Genomic DNA, 18,158 nt, shown 5'->3' on the forward strand with positions numbered 1-18,158 from the left:
ACTGTAGCACACATTAAAGTGCCATATAAATGCCTCATTGTAATGATTATCTCCAGGAATTCTTCTGTTAAACAAATTGTAAAAACTTACTTCAGAAGCATAAACTTGAGCTTTCACTAGCGGTCTTTAAAAGGTCAATTTAAAACTCCCTATGGAGAAAGTAAAGTTAATAACTTCAGGAACCCTATGGTTGCATGATATGGGACTTGAAAAGTACAGGACGACTATTAGTTTCATCACATCGGTTTAAGTAGTTAAACCAGACACGCAGCAAAATGACAAGTCAGGTACAACAAAGGATTGATTTGTCAGTTTTATTGAGAACCTCTCTTTTGACCTTGAACCATTACAGGACCAAGTGAGGCCTTGCCTTCCCACTGAATGCCTAGAGAAGAAGAAAAAAAAGCCAAGTTAGAACACTTGAATCAAAAGCAACCTTAGAGCAAATGCTACCAACCTCCATAGGGAGCAGCAAATTCACCATCAGGACCACATGTTGAGTCACAGCAACCACAAACTTGGTCGTTTCCATCAGCAGCAAGCCACCTGCAACAAAACAAAGACATGGAACCTTCAACATAAATAAACTTAAATCCTTCTTCCTCCAAAAAAAAAAAACCCTCACGTACCCATTGGCAAAGGAACAGGATTTGCGCTGAGTGTCACTAGGTGCAGAAGCAAGAGTTGCCTTCAGAATACACGTTATGTAGATCTGCAAAGGATGACAGACAAGTCACAAAACCAGAGCAGACGGGAGGAGTCAAGTTAACTCATGATACTAGTACATACAGAAGGACTGTTGCCCTCCTGGAACATAAACGCCTCCAGCTGGAATTGGATCTTGTCAACCTGGGACCGAGGCATGAAGCGGGAGCTGGAAGCTGTAGTTTTGGCATCCACAAAGCACCTGATGACAAAACAGTCACAAAGAGCAACTCATGAATGTCAACTGTAGAGCATCAAGCAACTGACCTTACCCCTGACTGTGACAAAGTCGTTACAAAAGGCAACTTAAACAGTCCTACCGCATCAAGGGCAATAACCTTACCCGTGATTCTCAATGAAGGAATATCTCGGAAGAGAGTTCACATCAGGTACTTGAGTGGCCACACAGCGGTCCACAAACACACGCAGAGGCACATGATTGTACTGCTTCACAGATGCCTCGATGTTAATAACGCCACCCAGGAAATAGGAGTATGAAGGCCTCTGATAGGCCCAATCATCTACACAAAAACACGTTAGGCACAGCCACAATAGCAAGGGTAAAGGTTTATTTTATTGAAAGAAAAAACATGTACCAACCCATCATGATCTTCAAGGAGAACAGCAAGACTTCTTTACCAGCCTCTGTTGAGGCATAAGGGACCCATGTTGGCCTCAAGGCATCACTGCTTACATTTTGGAGCCTGCAGTTCATGAAAGTACCCATTAAATGGTCTCCCAGTTGCACGAGAAAGTGCAGAAAGTCACAGAGATCCCCCTACCTTTGATAATGGCATTGAACACCAACAATTGCACCTTCGGCCCGGGTAATCGGAGTCCCTGCAAACGCCTCTGGGGTGTAGGTAAGAGAGAAGGTGTAGACAAGCTCATCCTCATTCATCTGTAAAAAGATTGTGGTTACCAAGAGGGTCATCCCAAAGACTTTACATACACCAAGACCATGCACTCATATTGCTATGAATGGGAGAAGGTGCACTGCAATATGGTGGAATTCCTAAAGAGCAAATCACCAATTAGTAAATTCTTCACATCACCACAGCTGCCCTCAGAGGCTCAGGTGTTGCCAGAGATAGCCAATGTTTTGGAGAAATACACTAAGGATTGAACATTTTGTTGTTCCAGGGTAAAAACTAGCTTTAACACCATTAAGGCCCAAGATTTGTTATGGTTTCTTAAGCTCCTTTCATACCATTTATGGGATAGTTTACATGAGATATTGGTTTGAAGGCTTAAAGGGAAGTAGCTTTAAAAATTCTGGATTTACCCATTCAAATAGATAAAAATTGGTCTTAGCTGCCCTGGCATTGTAAAACCAAGTGAACTGACTTTCCTTGAAAAGGTCCACTGCCACAACAAATAACCCATTAAGATATATCTTTTACCATCAGCACACTGTTGCAGTCCTGCAATTCATACTCAAAGATGAGCACTCTTGACCCAGGATCCTGACCAACAACAGAACATCCACCTAAAGACAGACCAGTTGGCTCGAGCAACTGACCATTGCTGAAGAAGTCCTGCTGGACCTCTACGAGAACCCGGTTCTCGCCACATTGAACCGCTACGCTGCTGGGAGTCACGGGTTGCATCAACTGGAAGTCCACAGCCAACTCACTCTGCACCTCAGGAACAATGGGATACCTCCAATCCAAAGGCTTCACTGGACCCTCCAACAACTGCTTCTCCTGAAGGCCAAAAGGCTCCTGCGCAAGGCTTTTGGAGTCAGGACCCAAAGGACTCTGAAACTGAGAAGCCACTTGCAAAGGGTTCCAGAGCCCTAGAGGAGAAAGGGCAGGACTTCTGGAAGCTGGATCTGATTTTGGCCCCATGCTTCTTGGACTATGACTATACCGCAAACTTCCCAAGACATCAGGCATATCAAATGCAACAATTACTACAACTACCACTAAGACCACTTTCAGGAACCCCATTCTAACAAATGTTGACACAAACACCAGCACTTGGCTTTGCCATTTTGTACAGCTTTGAGTTAAGGTGGCTCCACCCCTTTTACCTTAATTGATTCTCCTTGATTCTCCTCTGGACCTGCAGAGTGTATGCATCTTTTTATGCGACTGTCCAAATACCCACACTTGCCGTCTTTGTACTTGACCACTTGTCTACTTACATGACCTACAGTATTTCCGGTCTTTGATCCATGTGTTCAAGTGGGATTGAAGACCGCAGGTGTGTGCATAACCTTTGATTACCCAATGGGACACACTTTTAGTTTTGCAAAAATGAAAGTTTACAGAGCTTTATTTACACATTCTGATTTCAAAAATAAACTTATAAATGTCTGTTCAGTAGTCCCTATGTAACAAAAGGCACAATTTAAAAATTGTGATGTTTGTATTAACCCTCTGGAGTCTGAGGGGTTCTGACATGCTCTGACATTTATGCTTATTTCTGTAACTTGTAACATTTTCATGGCTAAAGTCTGATTACACTGTATTCAGCACAAAATCTGCTACAATAATATGTGAGCAGCATGTACAGTTGTGGTCAGAATTAATGTCACCCCTGGTAAATATGATAAAAAAAATGGCTGTACATTGTTTATCCTTTTGATCTTTCATTCAAAAAATTTACAAACATCTAACCTTTCCTAAAAGTAAAAGAATTGAAAGTGTGTGTGTGGTGGGAGTGGGGGAGTGTGTGTGTGGGGGGGGGGGGTTCACATTATGAAATAAATGTTTTTCTCCAAAACACGTTGGCCACAATTATCGGCACCCCTAAAAATGTTATCAGTAGGAACACGAAATGACTAGGAACACAAAATTGTCTAGCTATGACTTCTTGTTTCACAGGAGTTTAAATATGAGAAAACACAAAGGCCAAATTCCTTTAATCATCCATCACAATGAGTAAAACCAAAGAATATAGTTCTGATGTGCATTAAAGATTGTTGAGTATCACAAAATAGAAAGTGGCTGTAAGAAAATAGCTAAAGAATTGAAAATCTCCATTTTGACCATCAGAGCAATAATTAAGAAGTTCCAATCAACTAAAGATTTTACGAATCTGCCAGGAAGAGGACGTGTGTCTATTTTGTCTTAATGCACGGTGAGGAGGAAAGTTTGAGTGGCCAACGACTCTCCAAGGAACACAGATGGAGAATTGCCGAAATTACTTAAATCTTGGGGGTCAGAAAGCCTAAAAAATATATCAAACAACCCCTACTTCACCACATGTTGTTTGGGAGGGTTTCAAGAAAAATCCTCCTCGCTCCTCCAAAAATAAACTCTAGCAATTCAGTTGTCAGACATGACTGGAACTTCAAAAGGGACCGGATTCTATGGTCAGATGAAACAACAAAAGGGGCTTTTTGGCAGCAAACCCACTAGATGTGTTTGGTGCAAACAGGGATAAAAAGTATCCCATTCATAGAGTTAAATATACTGCTGGATCTTATATGTTTGCTGGAGGTCCTGGACATCTTGGTCAGATACATGGCATTATGGATTTTTGCAAATACCAACAGGTAAAAAATCAAAACCAGACTGCCTCTGCTAGAAATCTTATAATGGGCCGTGGTTGGATTTTCCATCAGGACAAAACAAACATCAAAATCAACACAAAATGGGTAACTGACAACAAAATGAAGCTTCTGCCATGACCGTCCCAGTCCCCTAAACTGAACCCTATAGAAAATAAGTGGGGTGAACTGAAGAGAAGATGAACATGAAAATGAGTGGGGTGAACTGAAGAGAAGATGAACATCAACATGAACATGAACTTGTGAATCTGAAGAATCTGGAGAGATTCTGTATGGAGGAATGGTCTCTGATCTCTTATCAGTTGTAGCCAAACTCATCAGGCATTATAGAAGAAAACTCAGAGCTGTATCACGTAGTCTAGAGTTTTTGTTTCATTCTGGCCACTCATCCTCATAAAACAATATATTGAATAAAAAAAATAAAAAAAATTGTGTAAGGAAGCTCTCTGCGAGGAGGCTCGAATCATCAAAAATATTGATGTGTTTCACACCTGGGAAGACAAAGACCCTCCCATAATGGCCCTATCAGGTGGGACTGTGAGGGAACTATAAACAACGAATGAGGAGAAATTTAAAAAATAATGGCTTTTTGATTGTTTGGATTTATTTACAACACAACATAGTCCTTAAGCCTGGAACACACCAAGCCGACGCCGACGATCTAGCGCTGATGAAAGCCGACTGTGTTGTGCCTCGCGCTGGGGTAAAAAGCTGCACTTGAACACACCGAGTGAACTACTGCGGACTGTTAGCTAGAATCTGCGTTCTGCGCCTGCTATACTACAACTGTCAACAACCATAACCATACAAACCATAAACAAAGCAGTGCGTGCTTACCGTTTTGAATATCAGTCCTGCTAAACACTTTCTTTATTCCACTCCACTAGTGTTAATATTGAAATATTCGCCAAGGAACACTGAGGTAAGATGACGTAACATTAGAACAGCCTTCTATCTGTACCGTTTTGACTTCTTTGCTCGCTGTTTTGCTATTATTCTCGTGCACTGACTCATTCACTAAGCTGAACAACCAATCAGAGTTCTCTCTCTCACCGACGGCCCGACACCGATTAAACATGTCGAATCGGCCGAAAAAAAGCCGACGAGGACCAATTTCTGCCAACGGTGCGGAACACACTGAGAAAAGTTAGTCAGCCGACGCAGAAAAACTGCCCGATACAAAGAGACAAAAAGGTACATTTAGATACAAAAGACAAAAAGGCACATTATTGAGCACACTGATCTAAACAGAGAGACGTGATCAGTCACACACCTTTGTGCCCATTCAGTGCAAAAGACACTCAAATAACTTTGTCTATTTTTGTCATACAGGCAAGTTTTATACATCATTCAAAACTGTTAAATGTCTACTTTTATTTGTGTACACTCATAATAAAAACAAAATGTTCTGCTTTTCGTAAAATAAAGAAAATAAACAAGATGTCCGTTCTGCCGTCTCTCTCAGTGTAAGGATCTTTCTGAAACGCGACAGAAAATGAACTGTAACTCAGCGAATACTTGCCATACTTATGTGAGAGATATGTTTTTAGAAAGCTTGAAGTGTCTTTTTTAAATGATGTAAATCATATCAAAAACAAATGTTCTGTTTAAGTAATCCGTGTGAAAGCAACGAGATGTACAGTTTCTCAAGTGTGTGCTCATTAGCTCTAATGTGACCACATCCACGCACGCACAAGGGATTCATAATTTTTTCAAAAGTTTGCTCTTTTAGGCCCCCAAAACACTTATGTAAATTAACATTTTTATTTGAAAATTGTGTCATGTAAATGCCTCCTGAATGTGTTAGATAAGAGGCACTTTGGCTCTGTGCAAAAATCCACACTTGATGTCTTGGTCACTTGACCATACGTGCATGTGACAGGAAGTGCGTGCGCAAGACTGTCCAATGTCTTAAAAATGCCAAAGCTCAGTGCCCTTAATGTCCACTAAACCCACACCATCTCGAATACCGCTTCGGAGTGGTATTCAAGGCTAAGCGTATCCCATCATGCATTGTGTTTGAAAACTTGCATGCCCCGAAATCACAAGATGTCGAGGAAAACATGGTAACACTTCATTTTGATGGTCCATTTTGAACATTGTTGACTGTCCCAATTCATAGCTGCACCCTTCGGAGGCTGCATTCAAAGGCCGATTGCTTCATGACAAAGGCTACCCCGATTCAAAAGCGACTTCAAATGCACCCTTTGTTTTCCCGTGAAATGAATGATACACTCTTTCAGTTTCATTTTAGCTGGATGTGTGGCAGAGCAAGTAAAGTTTATTCATAAAGATTTTGAAATTACTCTTTGAAATGTGTCACTCACAGCAAGCTCAAGTCTATGAGCCATACAATGCCAACCAGTGAACAGGGCCTGCATTCGAGCTACTTCCCCACTTTAACATCAGAGCTCCATCAGTTGTTTGGAGAGGAATTCCTTTGTAAAGAAACCATTCCCTCTGCACTTCAAGTCACCTTGTGGTGAAAAATCAAGCTTTTAATTTTGTTTAAATGTCAGTGGTGTTTTAATATGCTTTAAGACAAACCATGTGCAAATTCATAACTCATCACCATTGCTGAGTATTTTCTCCTTAAAACTACAGTGAACCAAAGACAGTCTAGAAAACAGTTTGAAATCACAAGTGTTTCTGACGTCACAAACTACCATGTAACTTATCAGGTCAACAAGTGAATCTTACTACTACTGTGAGTGGAGGCGGGGCTCATTTTCACATTCATAGAATCGCGTATACTAAATGAGGCAAGGGTGTCGAGTTACATTCAAGTGGATGCTGCACACTGGTGGTGGTGGTTGAGGAGATTACACCCAAAGCGCTTCACATCATATCAGGGGGATCTGTAGCACAAATGAAAGTGCCATATAAATGCCTCATTGTAATGATTTACCAGGAATTCTGTAAAAAAAAAAAAAAAAAAAAAAAAACACACTTCAGAAACATAACCTTGAGCTTTCACTAGCGGTCTTTAAAAGGTTCATTAAAAACTCCCTATGGAGAAAGTTAAGTTAATAACTTCAGGAACCCTATGGTTGCATGATATATGGGACTTGAAAAGTACAGGACGACGACTATCAGTTTCATCACATCGGTTTAAGTAGTTAAACCAGACACGCAGCAAAATGACAAGTCACGTACAACAAAGGATTGATTTGTCAGTTTTATTGAGAACCGCTCTTTTGACCTTGAACCATTACAGGACCAAGTGAGGCCTTGCCTTCCCACTGAATGCCTAAAGAAAAAAGCCAAGTTAGAACACTTGAATCAAAAGCAACCTTAGAGAAAATGCTACCAACCTCCATAGGGAGCAGCAAATTCACCATCAGGACCACATGTTGAGTCACAGCAACCACAAACTTGGTCGTTTCCATCAGCAGCAAGCCACCTGCAACAAAACGACATGGAACCTTCAACATAAGTCAACTTAATTCCTCCCCCCTCCCCCCAAAAAAGGAAAAAACACATACCCATTGGCAAAGGAACAGGATTTGCGCTGAGCGTCACTGGGTGCAGAAGCAAGAGTTGCCTTCAGAATACAAGTTATGTAGATATGCAAGGGATGACAGAGAAGTCACAAAACCAAAGCAGATGGGAGGAGAGGTCAACTCATGATATTCATAGTACATACAGACGGACTGTTGCCCTCCTGAAACATAAACGCCTCCAGCTGGAACTGGATCTTGTCAACCTGGGACCGAGGCATGAAGCGGGAGCTGGAAGCTGTAGTTTTGGCATCCACAAAGCACCTGACGACAATTCACAAAGAGCAACTCATGAATGTCAACTGTAGAGCATCAAGCAACTGACCTTACCCCTGACTCTGACAAAGTGGTTACAAAAGGCAACTTAAACAGTCCTACCGCATCAAGGGCAATGACCTTACCCGTGATTCTCAATGAAGGAATATCTCGGAAGAGAGTTCACATCAGGTACTTGAGTGGCCACACAGCGGTCCACAAACACACGCAGAGGCACATGATTGTACTGCTTCACAGATGCCTCGATATTAATAACGCCACCAAGGAAATAGGAGTATGAAGGCCTCTGATAGGCCCAATCATCTACACAAAGACACATTAGACACAGCCACAATAGCAAGGGCAAAGGTTTATTTTATTGAAAGAAAAAACGGGTACACACCCATCATGATCTTCAGGGAGAACAGCAAGACTTCTTCACCAGCCTCTGTTGAGGCATAAGGGACCCATGTTGGCCTCAAGGCATCACTGCTTACATTTTGGAGCCTGCGGTTCATGAAAGTACCCATTAAATGGTCTCCCAGTTGCACGAGAAATTGCAGAAAGTCAGAGATCCCCTACCTTTGATAATGGCATTGAACACCAACAATCGCACCATCAGCCCGGGTAATCGGAGTCCCTGCAAACGCCTCAGGGGTGTAGGTAAGAGAGAAGGTGTAGACAAGCTCATCCTCATTCATCTGTATAAAGATTATGGTTACCAAAAGGGTCATCCCAAAGACTTTACATACACCAAGACCATGCACTCATATTGCTAATGAATGGGAGACGGTGCACTGCAATATGGTGGAACTCCTAAAGAGCAAATCACCAATTAGTAAATTCTTCACATCACCACAGATGCCCTCAGAGGCTCAGGTGTTGCCAGAGATAGCCAATGTTTTGGAGAAATACACTAAGGATTGAACATTTTGCTGTTCCAGGGTAAAAACTAGCTTTAACACCATTAAGGCCCAATATTTGTTCTTGTTTCTTAAGCTCCTTTCATGCCATTTATGGGATAGTTTACATCAGATGTTGGTTTGAAGGCTTAAAGGTAAGTAGAAAAATTCAGGCTTTACCCATTCAAATAGATAAAAATTGGTCTTAGCTGCCCTGGCATTGTAAAACCAAGTGAACTGACTTTCCTTGAAAAGGTCCTCTGCCACAAAAAATAACCCATTAAGATATATCTGTTCTTACCATCAGCACACTGTTGCAGTCCTGTAATTCATACTCAAAGATGAGCACTCTTGACCCAGGATCCTGACCAACAACAGGACATCCACCTAAAGACAGACCAGTTGGCTGGATCAACTGACCATTGCTGAAGAAGTCCTGCTGGACCTCTATGATAACCCGGTTCTCGCCACATTTAACCGCTACACTGCTGGGAGTCACGGGTTGCATCAACTGGAAGTCCACAGCCAACTCGCTCTGCGCCTCAGGAACAATGGGATACCTCCAATCCAAAGGCTTCACTGGACCCTCCAACAACTGCTTCTCCTGAAGGCCAAAAGGCTCCTGCACAAGGCTTTTGGAGTCAGGACCCAATGGACTCTGAAACTGAGAAGCCACTTGCAAAGGGTTCCAGAGCCCTAGAGGAGAAAGGGCAGGACTTCTGGAAGCTGGATCTGATTTTGGCCCCATGCTCGTGATGTTACATATGACACTGAAGCTTCGATGCGCGTATCACACAAGCGAAACAATTTCTAGTGAAGCCCCGTATCGGGGTGTGTATTGGTTTACTAGAGTCACGTGATCGATGACAAACGAAGCCTCACTTTCTCTCCAGTCACGTGCGCGTTTCGCTTTGGGTGTCAGAAGGCTCGAACTCCAGATCGTATTTAACGAGTTGTTGCCTCAGTCTGGTTGATGTGTTTGTGAGGAGAGTGCTGTAGCCTACTTTGAAAGTTAAACAATATATTACATTTAAATAAGCAAAATTTATTTTTCGCTACTTAGGCTATTATTTTTTGTTGTTGTGTCTTTTTGTTTTTGTAAAATCTTTGCACTTTTTGGTGATTTTAGGTAATTTGGTGTTGGTATTGGGGTTTAGGGTGGGATTAGGGGAGAGGGGTGTTGGTGTTTGGTGAAGGGTTTGTATTTAGAGCAATGGCAACATCCAAAAATATAAAAATAATTAAAAACTTTATCAACTTTCTGTCATTCCTACAGTTGATTAAGCACTATCAGTAACAAGTGTCATAAGCACATTTAATAACAGATGATCCTATCAGACAATGTCCTTATTCATTGTGTGTGTGTGTGTGTTTAGAGAGAGAGAGAGAGAGAGAGAAATATATAGAGAGCCTACATTAGATCTTATTGAATCATATAAGCACATTTTATATTTTAATTGTCACACTTTAATGGGTAAAATAATTTATTTAATGAACAAATCAAACACAAACATGTAAGGTTTTTATTTGTACACATAACATTGAAACTATGGAGTGTGTTGTGGTTGCTTCATCTGCCAGAGCTTCTAACACAGGCTTTTGGCTGCTTTATTTTAAATAAGCACCAGATGGCGCTGCTCTCAGCGCTGTTCTCAACACTCTCGAAGCTTTGAATCTTTTCCCGTCAGTCAGGGGAAAGCCTCAGTGACTACGTTTACATGCAGCCAATAACCCGTTCAAAACCGGGATATTAGCAATAACCCGGTCGCGCACTGCCATGTAAACACCGGCAAAAACCCGGATATGCTCATATCCCGGTTTTTAAAAACCCGGATATTATCCCTGGGGTACCCCTTTTCTAACCCGAATATTTGGTCATGTAAACGCGTATCGGCATATCCCCATCAAAAGGAACATTGATTTGTGTTCTGCGCATGTTCTATTCGCAAGGAATCTTGGTATTTTGAGTATAGACGGCGCATACAAAAACCCGCGTGCAGTATACCGGAAGTAAACAAGAAGTAGAGGTAAACATGGCGAGACGCAGCACAGCACCAGACTTTTGGAGCGAGGAGGAAATCGCAAACAAAGGCGATCGCTATCTGCCCCGAACTATTCATTATCCGCGTGCTGCTGCTGTTGTTGTTGCCTTTGGATACAGGAAGAAGAATCGGAAATGACGCACATTGCATCTTAACGTTGTCCGTACGTCCAGACGCTAACCGTGCGTCGCCATTTACATCGGGATATTGCCAATTGATTACAAATTCCATGTATACAGGAGTAACTCTCTCTACTCACGCATGTAAACGGGTTATTCCGAATGTTTCAGAAACCCAAATAGTGACCTTAACCCGACCATAACCCGATATTTGACAGCATGTAAACGTAGTCACTGATTCACGAGGCTTCATTTCCCCATCCCTACCCCATGCTTCTTGGACTATGACTATACCTCAAACTCCCCAAGACATCAGGCATATCAAATGCAACAATTACTACAACCTCCACTAAGACCACTTTCAGGAACCCCATTCTCACAAATGTTGACACAAACACCAGCACTTGGCTTTGCCATTTTGTACAGCTTTGAGTTCTTCTTCTTCTTCTTCTTGGGTTTTATGGCAGTTGGCATCCAAAGTGTTGCGTTACCGCCACCTACTGAATTAAATAGTTTTCCCAGTGCAGGAAATTTACAGTGACCACCCTAAAGTTCACTGCCCGTTCTATATGTCATACTCTATGGTCTGAGATGGTATAAATTCTTTCCTCAGCGTATCATCTAGTTCTTCTCCTGATATGTCCACAATGTCCAAAAATCTTCTCGCCGCATCCAACACCATCTTGATCCTCTCTGATTTCCCTTTAATTTCCACAGCACAATTGACCACCATAGCAATAAATCCTAGAAATCGCTTCTTGTCCACACCAATAGCTTTGAGTTAAGGTGGCTCCACCCCTTTTACCTTACTTGATTATCCTTGATTCTCCTCTGGACCTGCAGAGTGTATGCATCTTTTTAAGCGACTGTCCAAATACCCACACTTGCCGTCTTTGTACTTGACCACTTGTCTACTTACATGACCTACAGTATTTCCGGTCTTTGATCCATGTGTTCAAGTGGGCTTGAAGACCGCAAGTGTGTGCAGAACCTTTGAATACCGAATGGGACACACTTTTAGTTTTGCAAAAATGAAAGTTTACAGAGCTTTATTTACACATTTTGATTTAAAAAATAAACTTATAAATAGATCACATTATGAAATAAATGTTTTTCTGCAAAACACGTTGGCCACAATTATCGGCACCCCTAAAAATGTTATCAGTAGGAACACGAAATGACTAGGAACACGAAATTGTCTAGCTATGACTTCTTGTTTCACAGGAGTTTAAATATGAGGAAACACAAAGGCCAAATTCCCTTAATCATCCATCACAATGAGTAAAACCAAAGAATATAGTTCTGATGTCCATTAAAGATTGTTGAGTATCACAAAATAGAAAGTGGCTGTAAGAAAATAGCTAAAGAATTGAAAATCCCCATTTTGACCATCAGAGCAATAATTAAGAAGTTCCAATCAACTAAAGATTTTACGAATCTGCCAGGAAGAGGACGTGTGTCTATTTTGTCTTAATGCACGGTGAAGAGGAAAGTTTGAGTGGCCAACGACTCTCCAAGGAACACAGATGGAGAATTGCAGAAATTACTTGAGTCTTAGGAGTCAGAAAGCCTAAAAAAATATAGCAAACAACCCCTACTTCACCACATGTTGTTTGGGAGGGTTTCAAGAAAAATCATCCTCACTCCTCCAAAAATAAACTCTAGCAATTCAGTTGTGAGACATGACTGGAATTTCAAAAGGGACCGGATTCTATGGTCAAAAAAGGGCTTTTTGGCAGCAAACCCACTAGACATTGTTTGGTGCAAACAGGGATAAAAAGTATCCCATGCATATGGTTAAATATACTGCTGGATCTTATGTGATGTGCGCCTATTTATTTATTTTTTGCTGATGGAGGTCCTGGACATCTTATTTTAACAGCCATGTTTGATCATATTTACCAGGGGTGCCATTAATTCTGACCACAACTGTACATGCTGCTCACATATTATTGTAGCAGAGTTTGTGCTGAATACAGTGTAATCAGACTTTAGCCATGAAAATGTTACAAGTTACAGAAATAAGCACAAATGTCAGAGCATGTCAGAACACCTCCAGGGCCCAGAAAACACCTCAGACCCCAGAGAGTTAATACAAACATCACAATTTTTAAATTGTGCCTTTTGTTACATAGGGACTACTGAACAGACATTTATAAATTTATTTTTGAAATCAGAATGTGTAAATAAAGCTCTGTAAACTTTCATTTTTGCAAAACTAAAAGTGTGTCCCATTGGGTAATCAAAGGTTATGTACACACCTGCGGTCTTCAATCCCACTTGAACACATGGATCAAAGACCGGAAATACTGTAGGTCATGTAAGTAGACAAGTGGTCAAGTACAAAGACGGCAAGTGTGGGTATTTGGACAGTCGCATAAAAAGATGCATACACTCTGCAGGTCCAGAGGAGAATCAAGGAGAATCAATTAAGGTAAAAGGGGTGGAGCCACCTTAACTCAAAGCTGTACAAAATGGCAAAGCCAAGTGCTGGTGTTTGTGTCAACATTTGTTAGAATGGGGTTCCTGAAAGTGGTCTTAGTGGTAGTTGTAGTAATTGTTGCATTTGATATGCCTGATGTTTTGGGAAGTTTGCGGTATAGTCATAGTCCAAGAAGCATGGGGCCAAAATCAGATCCAGCTTCCAGAAGTCCTGCCCTTTCTCCTCTAGGGCTCTGGAACCCTTTGCAAGTGGCTCCTCAGTTTCAGAGTCCTTTGGGTCCTGACTCCAAAAGCCTTGCGCAGGAGCCTTTTGGCCTTCAGGAGAAGCAGGTGTTGGAGGGTCCAGTGAAGCCTTTGGATTGGAGGTATCCCATTGTTCCTGAGGTGCAGAGTGAGTTGGCTGTGGACTTCCAGTTGATGCAACCCGTGACTCCCAGCAGCGTAGCGGTTCAATGTGGCGAGAACCGGGTTCTCGTAGAGGTCCAGCAGGACTTCTTCAGCAATGGTCAGTTGCTCGAGCCAACTGGTCTGTCTTTAGGTGGATGTTCTGTTGTTGGTCAGGATCCTGGGTCAAGAGTGCTCATCTTTGAGTATGAATTGCAGGACTGCAACAGTGTGCTGATGGTAAGAAAATATATATCTTAATGGGTTATTTGTTGTGGCAGTGGACCTTTTCAAGGAAAGTCAGTTCACTTGGTTTTACAATGCCAGGGCAGCTAAGACCAATTTTTATCTATTTGAATGGGTAAATCCTGAACTTTTAAAGCTACTTACCTTTTAAGCCTTCAAACCAATATCTCATGTAAACTATCCCATAAATGGTATGAAAGGAGCTTAAGAAACCATAACAAATCTTGGGCCTTAATGGTGTTAAAGCTAGTTTTTACCCTGGAACAACAAAATGTTCAATCCTTAGTGTATTTCTCCAAAACATTGGCTATCTCTGGCAACACCTGAGCCTCTGAGGGCAGCTGTGGTGATGTGAAGAATTTACTAATTGGTGATTTGCTCTTTAGGAATTCCACCATATTGCAGTGCACCTTCTCCCATTCATAGCAATATGAGTGCATGGTCTTGGTGTATGTAAAGTCTTTGGGATGACCCTCTTGGTAACCACAATCTTTTTACAGATGAATGAGGATGAGCTTGTCTACACCTTCTCTCTTACCTACACCCCAGAGGCGTTTGCAGGGACTCCGATTACCCGGGCCGAAGGTGCAATTGTTGGTGTTCAATGCCATTATCAAAGGTAGGGGGATCTCTGTGACTTTCTGCACTTTCTCGTGCAACTGGGAGACCATGTAATGGGTACTTTCATGAACTGCAGGCTCCAAAATGTAAGCAGTGATGCCTTGAGGCCAACATGGGTCCCTTATGCCTCAACAGAGGCTGGTAAAGAAGTCTTGCTGTTCTCTTTGAAGATCATGATGGGTTGGTACATGTTTTTTCTTTCAATAAAATAGACCTTTACCCTTGCTATTGTGGCTGTGCCTAACGTGTTTTTGTGTAGATGATTGGGCCTATCAGAGGCCTTCATACTCCTATTTCCTGGGTGGCGTTATTAACATCGAGGCATCTGTGAAGCAGTACAATCATGTGCCTCTGCGTGTGTTTGTGGACCGCTGTGTGGCCACTCAAGTACCTGATGTGAACTCTCTTCCGAGATATTCCTTCATTGAGAATCACGGGTAAGGTTATTGCCCTTGATGCGGTAGGACTGTTTAAGTTGCCTTTTGTAACGACTTTGTCACAGTCAGGGGTAAGGTCAGTTGCTTGATGCTCTACAGTTGACATTCATGAGTTGCTCTTTGTGACTGTTTTGTCATCAGGTGCTTTGTGGATGCCAAAACTACAGCTTCCAGCTCCCGCTTCATGCCTCGGTCCCAGGTTGACAAGATCCAGTTCCAGCTGGAGGCGTTTATGTTCCAGGAGGGCAACAGTCCTTCTGTATGTACTAGTATCATGAGTTAACTTGACTCCTCCCGTCTGCTCTGGTTTTGTGACTTGTCTGTCATCCTTTGCAGATCTACATAACGTGTATTCTGAAGGCAACTCTTGCTTCTGCACCTAGTGACACTCAGCGCAAATCCTGTTCCTTTGCCAATGGGTACGTGAGGTTTTTTTTTTTTTGGAGAAAGGAGGAATTAAGTTGACTTATGTTGAAGGTTCCATGTCTTTGTTTTGTTGCAGGTGGCTTGCTGCTGATGGAAACGACCAAGTTTGTGGTTGCTGTGACTCAACATGTGGTCCTGATGGTGAATTTGCTGCTCCCTATGGAGGTTGGTAGCATTTGCTCTAAGGTTGCTTTTGATTCAAGTGTTCTAACTTGGCTTTTTTTTTTCTTCTCTAGGCATTCAGTGGGAAGGCAAGGCCTCACTTGGTCCTGTAATGGTTCAAGGTCAAAAGAGAGGTTCTCAATAAAACTGACAAATCAATCCTTTGTTGTACCTGACTTGTCATTTTGCTGCGTGTCTGGTTTAACTACTTAAACCGATGTGATGAAACTAATAGTCGTCCTGTACTTTTCAAGTCCCATATCATGCAACCATAGGGTTCCTGAAGTTATTAACTTTACTTTCTCCATAGGGAGTTTTAAATTGACCTTTTAAAGACCGCTAGTGAAAGCTCAAGTTTATGCTTCTGAAGTAAGTTTTTACAATTTGTTTAACAGAAGAATTCCTGGTGATAATCATTACAATGAGGCATTTATATGGCACTTTAATGTGTGCTACAGTACACCCAAAGCGCTTCACATCATATCAGGGGGATATATCCTCAACCACCACCAGTGTGCAGCATCCACTTGATTAACTCGACACCCTTGCCTCATTTAGTATACACGATTCTATGAATGTGAAAATGAGCCCCGCCTCCACTCACAGCAGCTCAGAGACTCACTCGTTGACCTGATAAGTTACATGGTAGTTTGTGACGTCAGACACACGTGATTTCAAACTGTTTTTAGACTGTCTTTGGTTCACTGTAGTTTTAAGGGGAAAATACTCAGCAATGGTGTTGAGTTATGAATTTGCACATGGTTTGTCTTAAAACATATTAAAACACCACAGACAAATAAACAAAATTAAAAGTTTGATTTTCACCACAAGGTGACTTGAAGTGCAGAGGGAATGGTTTCTTTACAAAGGAATTCCTCTCCAAACAACTGATGGCGCTCATTTGAACGATGGGCACATTTGAAGTCACTTTTGAATCGGGGTAGCCTTTTTTTCATGACGCAATTGGCCTTCGAATGCAGCCTCCGAAGGGTGCAGCTTTGAATTGGGACACAGTCAACAGAATGTTCAAAATGGACCATCATAATGAAGTGTTACCATGTTTTCCTCGACATCTTGTGATTTCGGGGCATGCAAGTTTCCAAACAAAATGCATGATGGGATACGCTTAGCCTTGAATACCACTCTGAAGCGGTATTCGAGATGGTGTGGGTTTAGTGGACATTAAGGGCACTGAGCTTTGGCATTTTTAAGACATTGGACAGTCTTGCGCAGGCACTTCCTGTCACATGCACGTATGGTCAAGTGACCAAGACATCAAGTGTGGATTTTTGCACAGGCACTTTGGCTCTCTTATCTGACACATTCAAGGGGCATTTACATGACACAATTTTCAAATAAAAATGTTAATTTACATTACAAGTGTTTTGGGGGCCCAAAAAAGCTAACTTTTGAAAAAATGATGAATCCCTTGGGCGCGTGTATATGGTCACATTAGAGCTAATGAGCACACACTTGAGAAACTGTACATCTCGTTGCTTTCACACGGATTACTTAAACAGAGAATATTTGTTTTTGATATGATTTACATCATTTAAAAAAGACACTTCAAGCTTTCTAAAAACATATCTCTCACATACGGGTGGCAAGTATTCGCTGAGTTACAGTTCATTTTCTGTCGCGTTTCAGAAAGATCCTTACACTGAGAGAGACGGCAGAACGGGCATCTTGTTTATTTTCTTTATTTTACGAAAAGCAGAACATTTTGTTTTTATTATGAGTGTACACAAATAAAAGTAGACATTTAACAGTTTTGAATGATGTATAAAACTTGCCTGTATGACAAAAATAGACAAAGTTATTTGAGTGTCTTTTGCACTGAATGGGCACAAAGGTGTGTGACTGATCACGTCTCTCTGTTTAGATCAGTGTGCTCAATAATGTGCCTTTTTGTCTTTTGTATCTAAATGTACCTTTTTGTCTCTTTGTATCGGGCAGTTTTTCTGCGTCGGCTGACTAACTTTTCTCAGTGTGTTCCGCACCGTTGGCAGAAATTGGTCCTCGTCGGCTTTTTTTCGGCCGATTCGACATGTTTAATCGGTGTCGGGCCGTCGGTGAGAGAGAGAACTCTGATTGGTTGTTCAGCTTAGTGAATGAGTCAGTGCACGAGAATAATAGCAAAACAGCGAGCAAAGAAGTCAAAACGGTACAGATAGAAGGCTGTTCTAATGTTACGTCATCTTACCTCAGTGTTCCTTGGCGAATATTTCAATATTAACACTAGTGGAGTGGAATAAAGAAAGTGTTTAGCAGGACTGATATTCAAAACGGTAAGCACGCACTGCTTTGTTTATGGTTTGTATGGTTATGGTTGTTGACAGTTGTAGTATAGCAGGCGCAGAACGCAGATTCTAGCTAACAGTCCGCAGTAGTTCACTC

The 18,158-nt window shown here is 41.7% G+C and overlaps 3 protein-coding genes and 1 long non-coding RNA gene across 4 annotated transcripts; 1 reads left to right on the forward strand and 3 right to left on the reverse strand.

Moving 5' to 3' along the window:
* Nucleotides 1-300: 300 nt before the first annotated feature.
* LOC309486553 (zona pellucida sperm-binding protein 3-like) lies at nt 301-2,956 on the reverse strand. The gene is made up of 8 exons (XM_082153902.1): nt 2,109-2,956; nt 1,488-1,606; nt 1,306-1,409; nt 1,049-1,226; nt 790-907; nt 630-712; nt 458-546; nt 301-385 (listed from the first exon to the last, which is right to left on the reverse strand). Exons 1-8 carry the CDS (start codon nt 2,655-2,657, stop codon nt 315-317), a joined length of 1,311 nt encoding a protein of 436 aa, XP_082010028.1. The 5' UTR covers nt 2,658-2,956; the 3' UTR covers nt 301-314.
* A 4,417-nt stretch (nt 2,957-7,373) lies between these two features.
* Nucleotides 7,374-7,794, reverse strand: LOC309486566. The gene is made up of 3 exons (XR_014201598.1): nt 7,711-7,794; nt 7,540-7,628; nt 7,374-7,475 (listed from the first exon to the last, which is right to left on the reverse strand). It is a non-coding gene; the product is annotated as an uncharacterized lncRNA (long non-coding RNA).
* Nucleotides 7,795-8,289: 495 nt separating this feature from the next.
* Nucleotides 8,290-9,630, reverse strand: LOC309486915 (zona pellucida sperm-binding protein 3-like; the record flags this gene model as incomplete). Its single annotated transcript, XM_082154382.1, has 3 exons — nt 8,290-8,487; nt 8,563-8,681; nt 9,184-9,630. 3 exons carry the CDS (start codon nt 9,628-9,630, stop codon nt 8,352-8,354), a joined length of 702 nt encoding a protein of 233 aa, XP_082010508.1. The 3' UTR covers nt 8,290-8,351.
* A 4,032-nt stretch (nt 9,631-13,662) lies between these two features.
* Nucleotides 13,663-15,920, forward strand: LOC309486916 (zona pellucida sperm-binding protein 3-like; the record flags this gene model as incomplete). Its single annotated transcript, XM_082154383.1, has 8 exons — nt 13,663-14,109; nt 14,616-14,734; nt 14,813-14,877; nt 14,996-15,173; nt 15,315-15,432; nt 15,510-15,592; nt 15,676-15,764; nt 15,836-15,920. 8 exons carry the CDS (start codon nt 13,663-13,665, stop codon nt 15,904-15,906), a joined length of 1,170 nt encoding a protein of 389 aa, XP_082010509.1. The 3' UTR covers nt 15,907-15,920.
* Nucleotides 15,921-18,158: the final 2,238 nt, after the last annotated feature.

Source organism: Leuciscus leuciscus (genome assembly GCF_965113295.1).
Source record: "Leuciscus leuciscus genome assembly, chromosome: 22".
Classification (NCBI taxonomy): domain Eukaryota; kingdom Metazoa; phylum Chordata; class Actinopteri; order Cypriniformes; family Leuciscidae; genus Leuciscus; species Leuciscus leuciscus.

Bases quoted from the DNA above. Each gene is read 5' to 3' on its own strand.
- LOC309486553 (XM_082153902.1), bottom strand. From the start codon at position 2,657: ATGGGGTTCCTGAAAGTGGTCTTAGTGGTAGTTGTAGTAATTGTTGCA. The intron at 1,607-2,108 runs GTAAAAGATATA...ATCTTTTTACAG, and splicing joins ACTGCAACAGTGTGCTGATG to ATGAATGAGGATGAGCTTGT. The intron at 1,410-1,487 runs GTAGGGGGATCT...CATGAACTGCAG, and splicing joins GTTCAATGCCATTATCAAAG to GCTCCAAAATGTAAGCAGTG.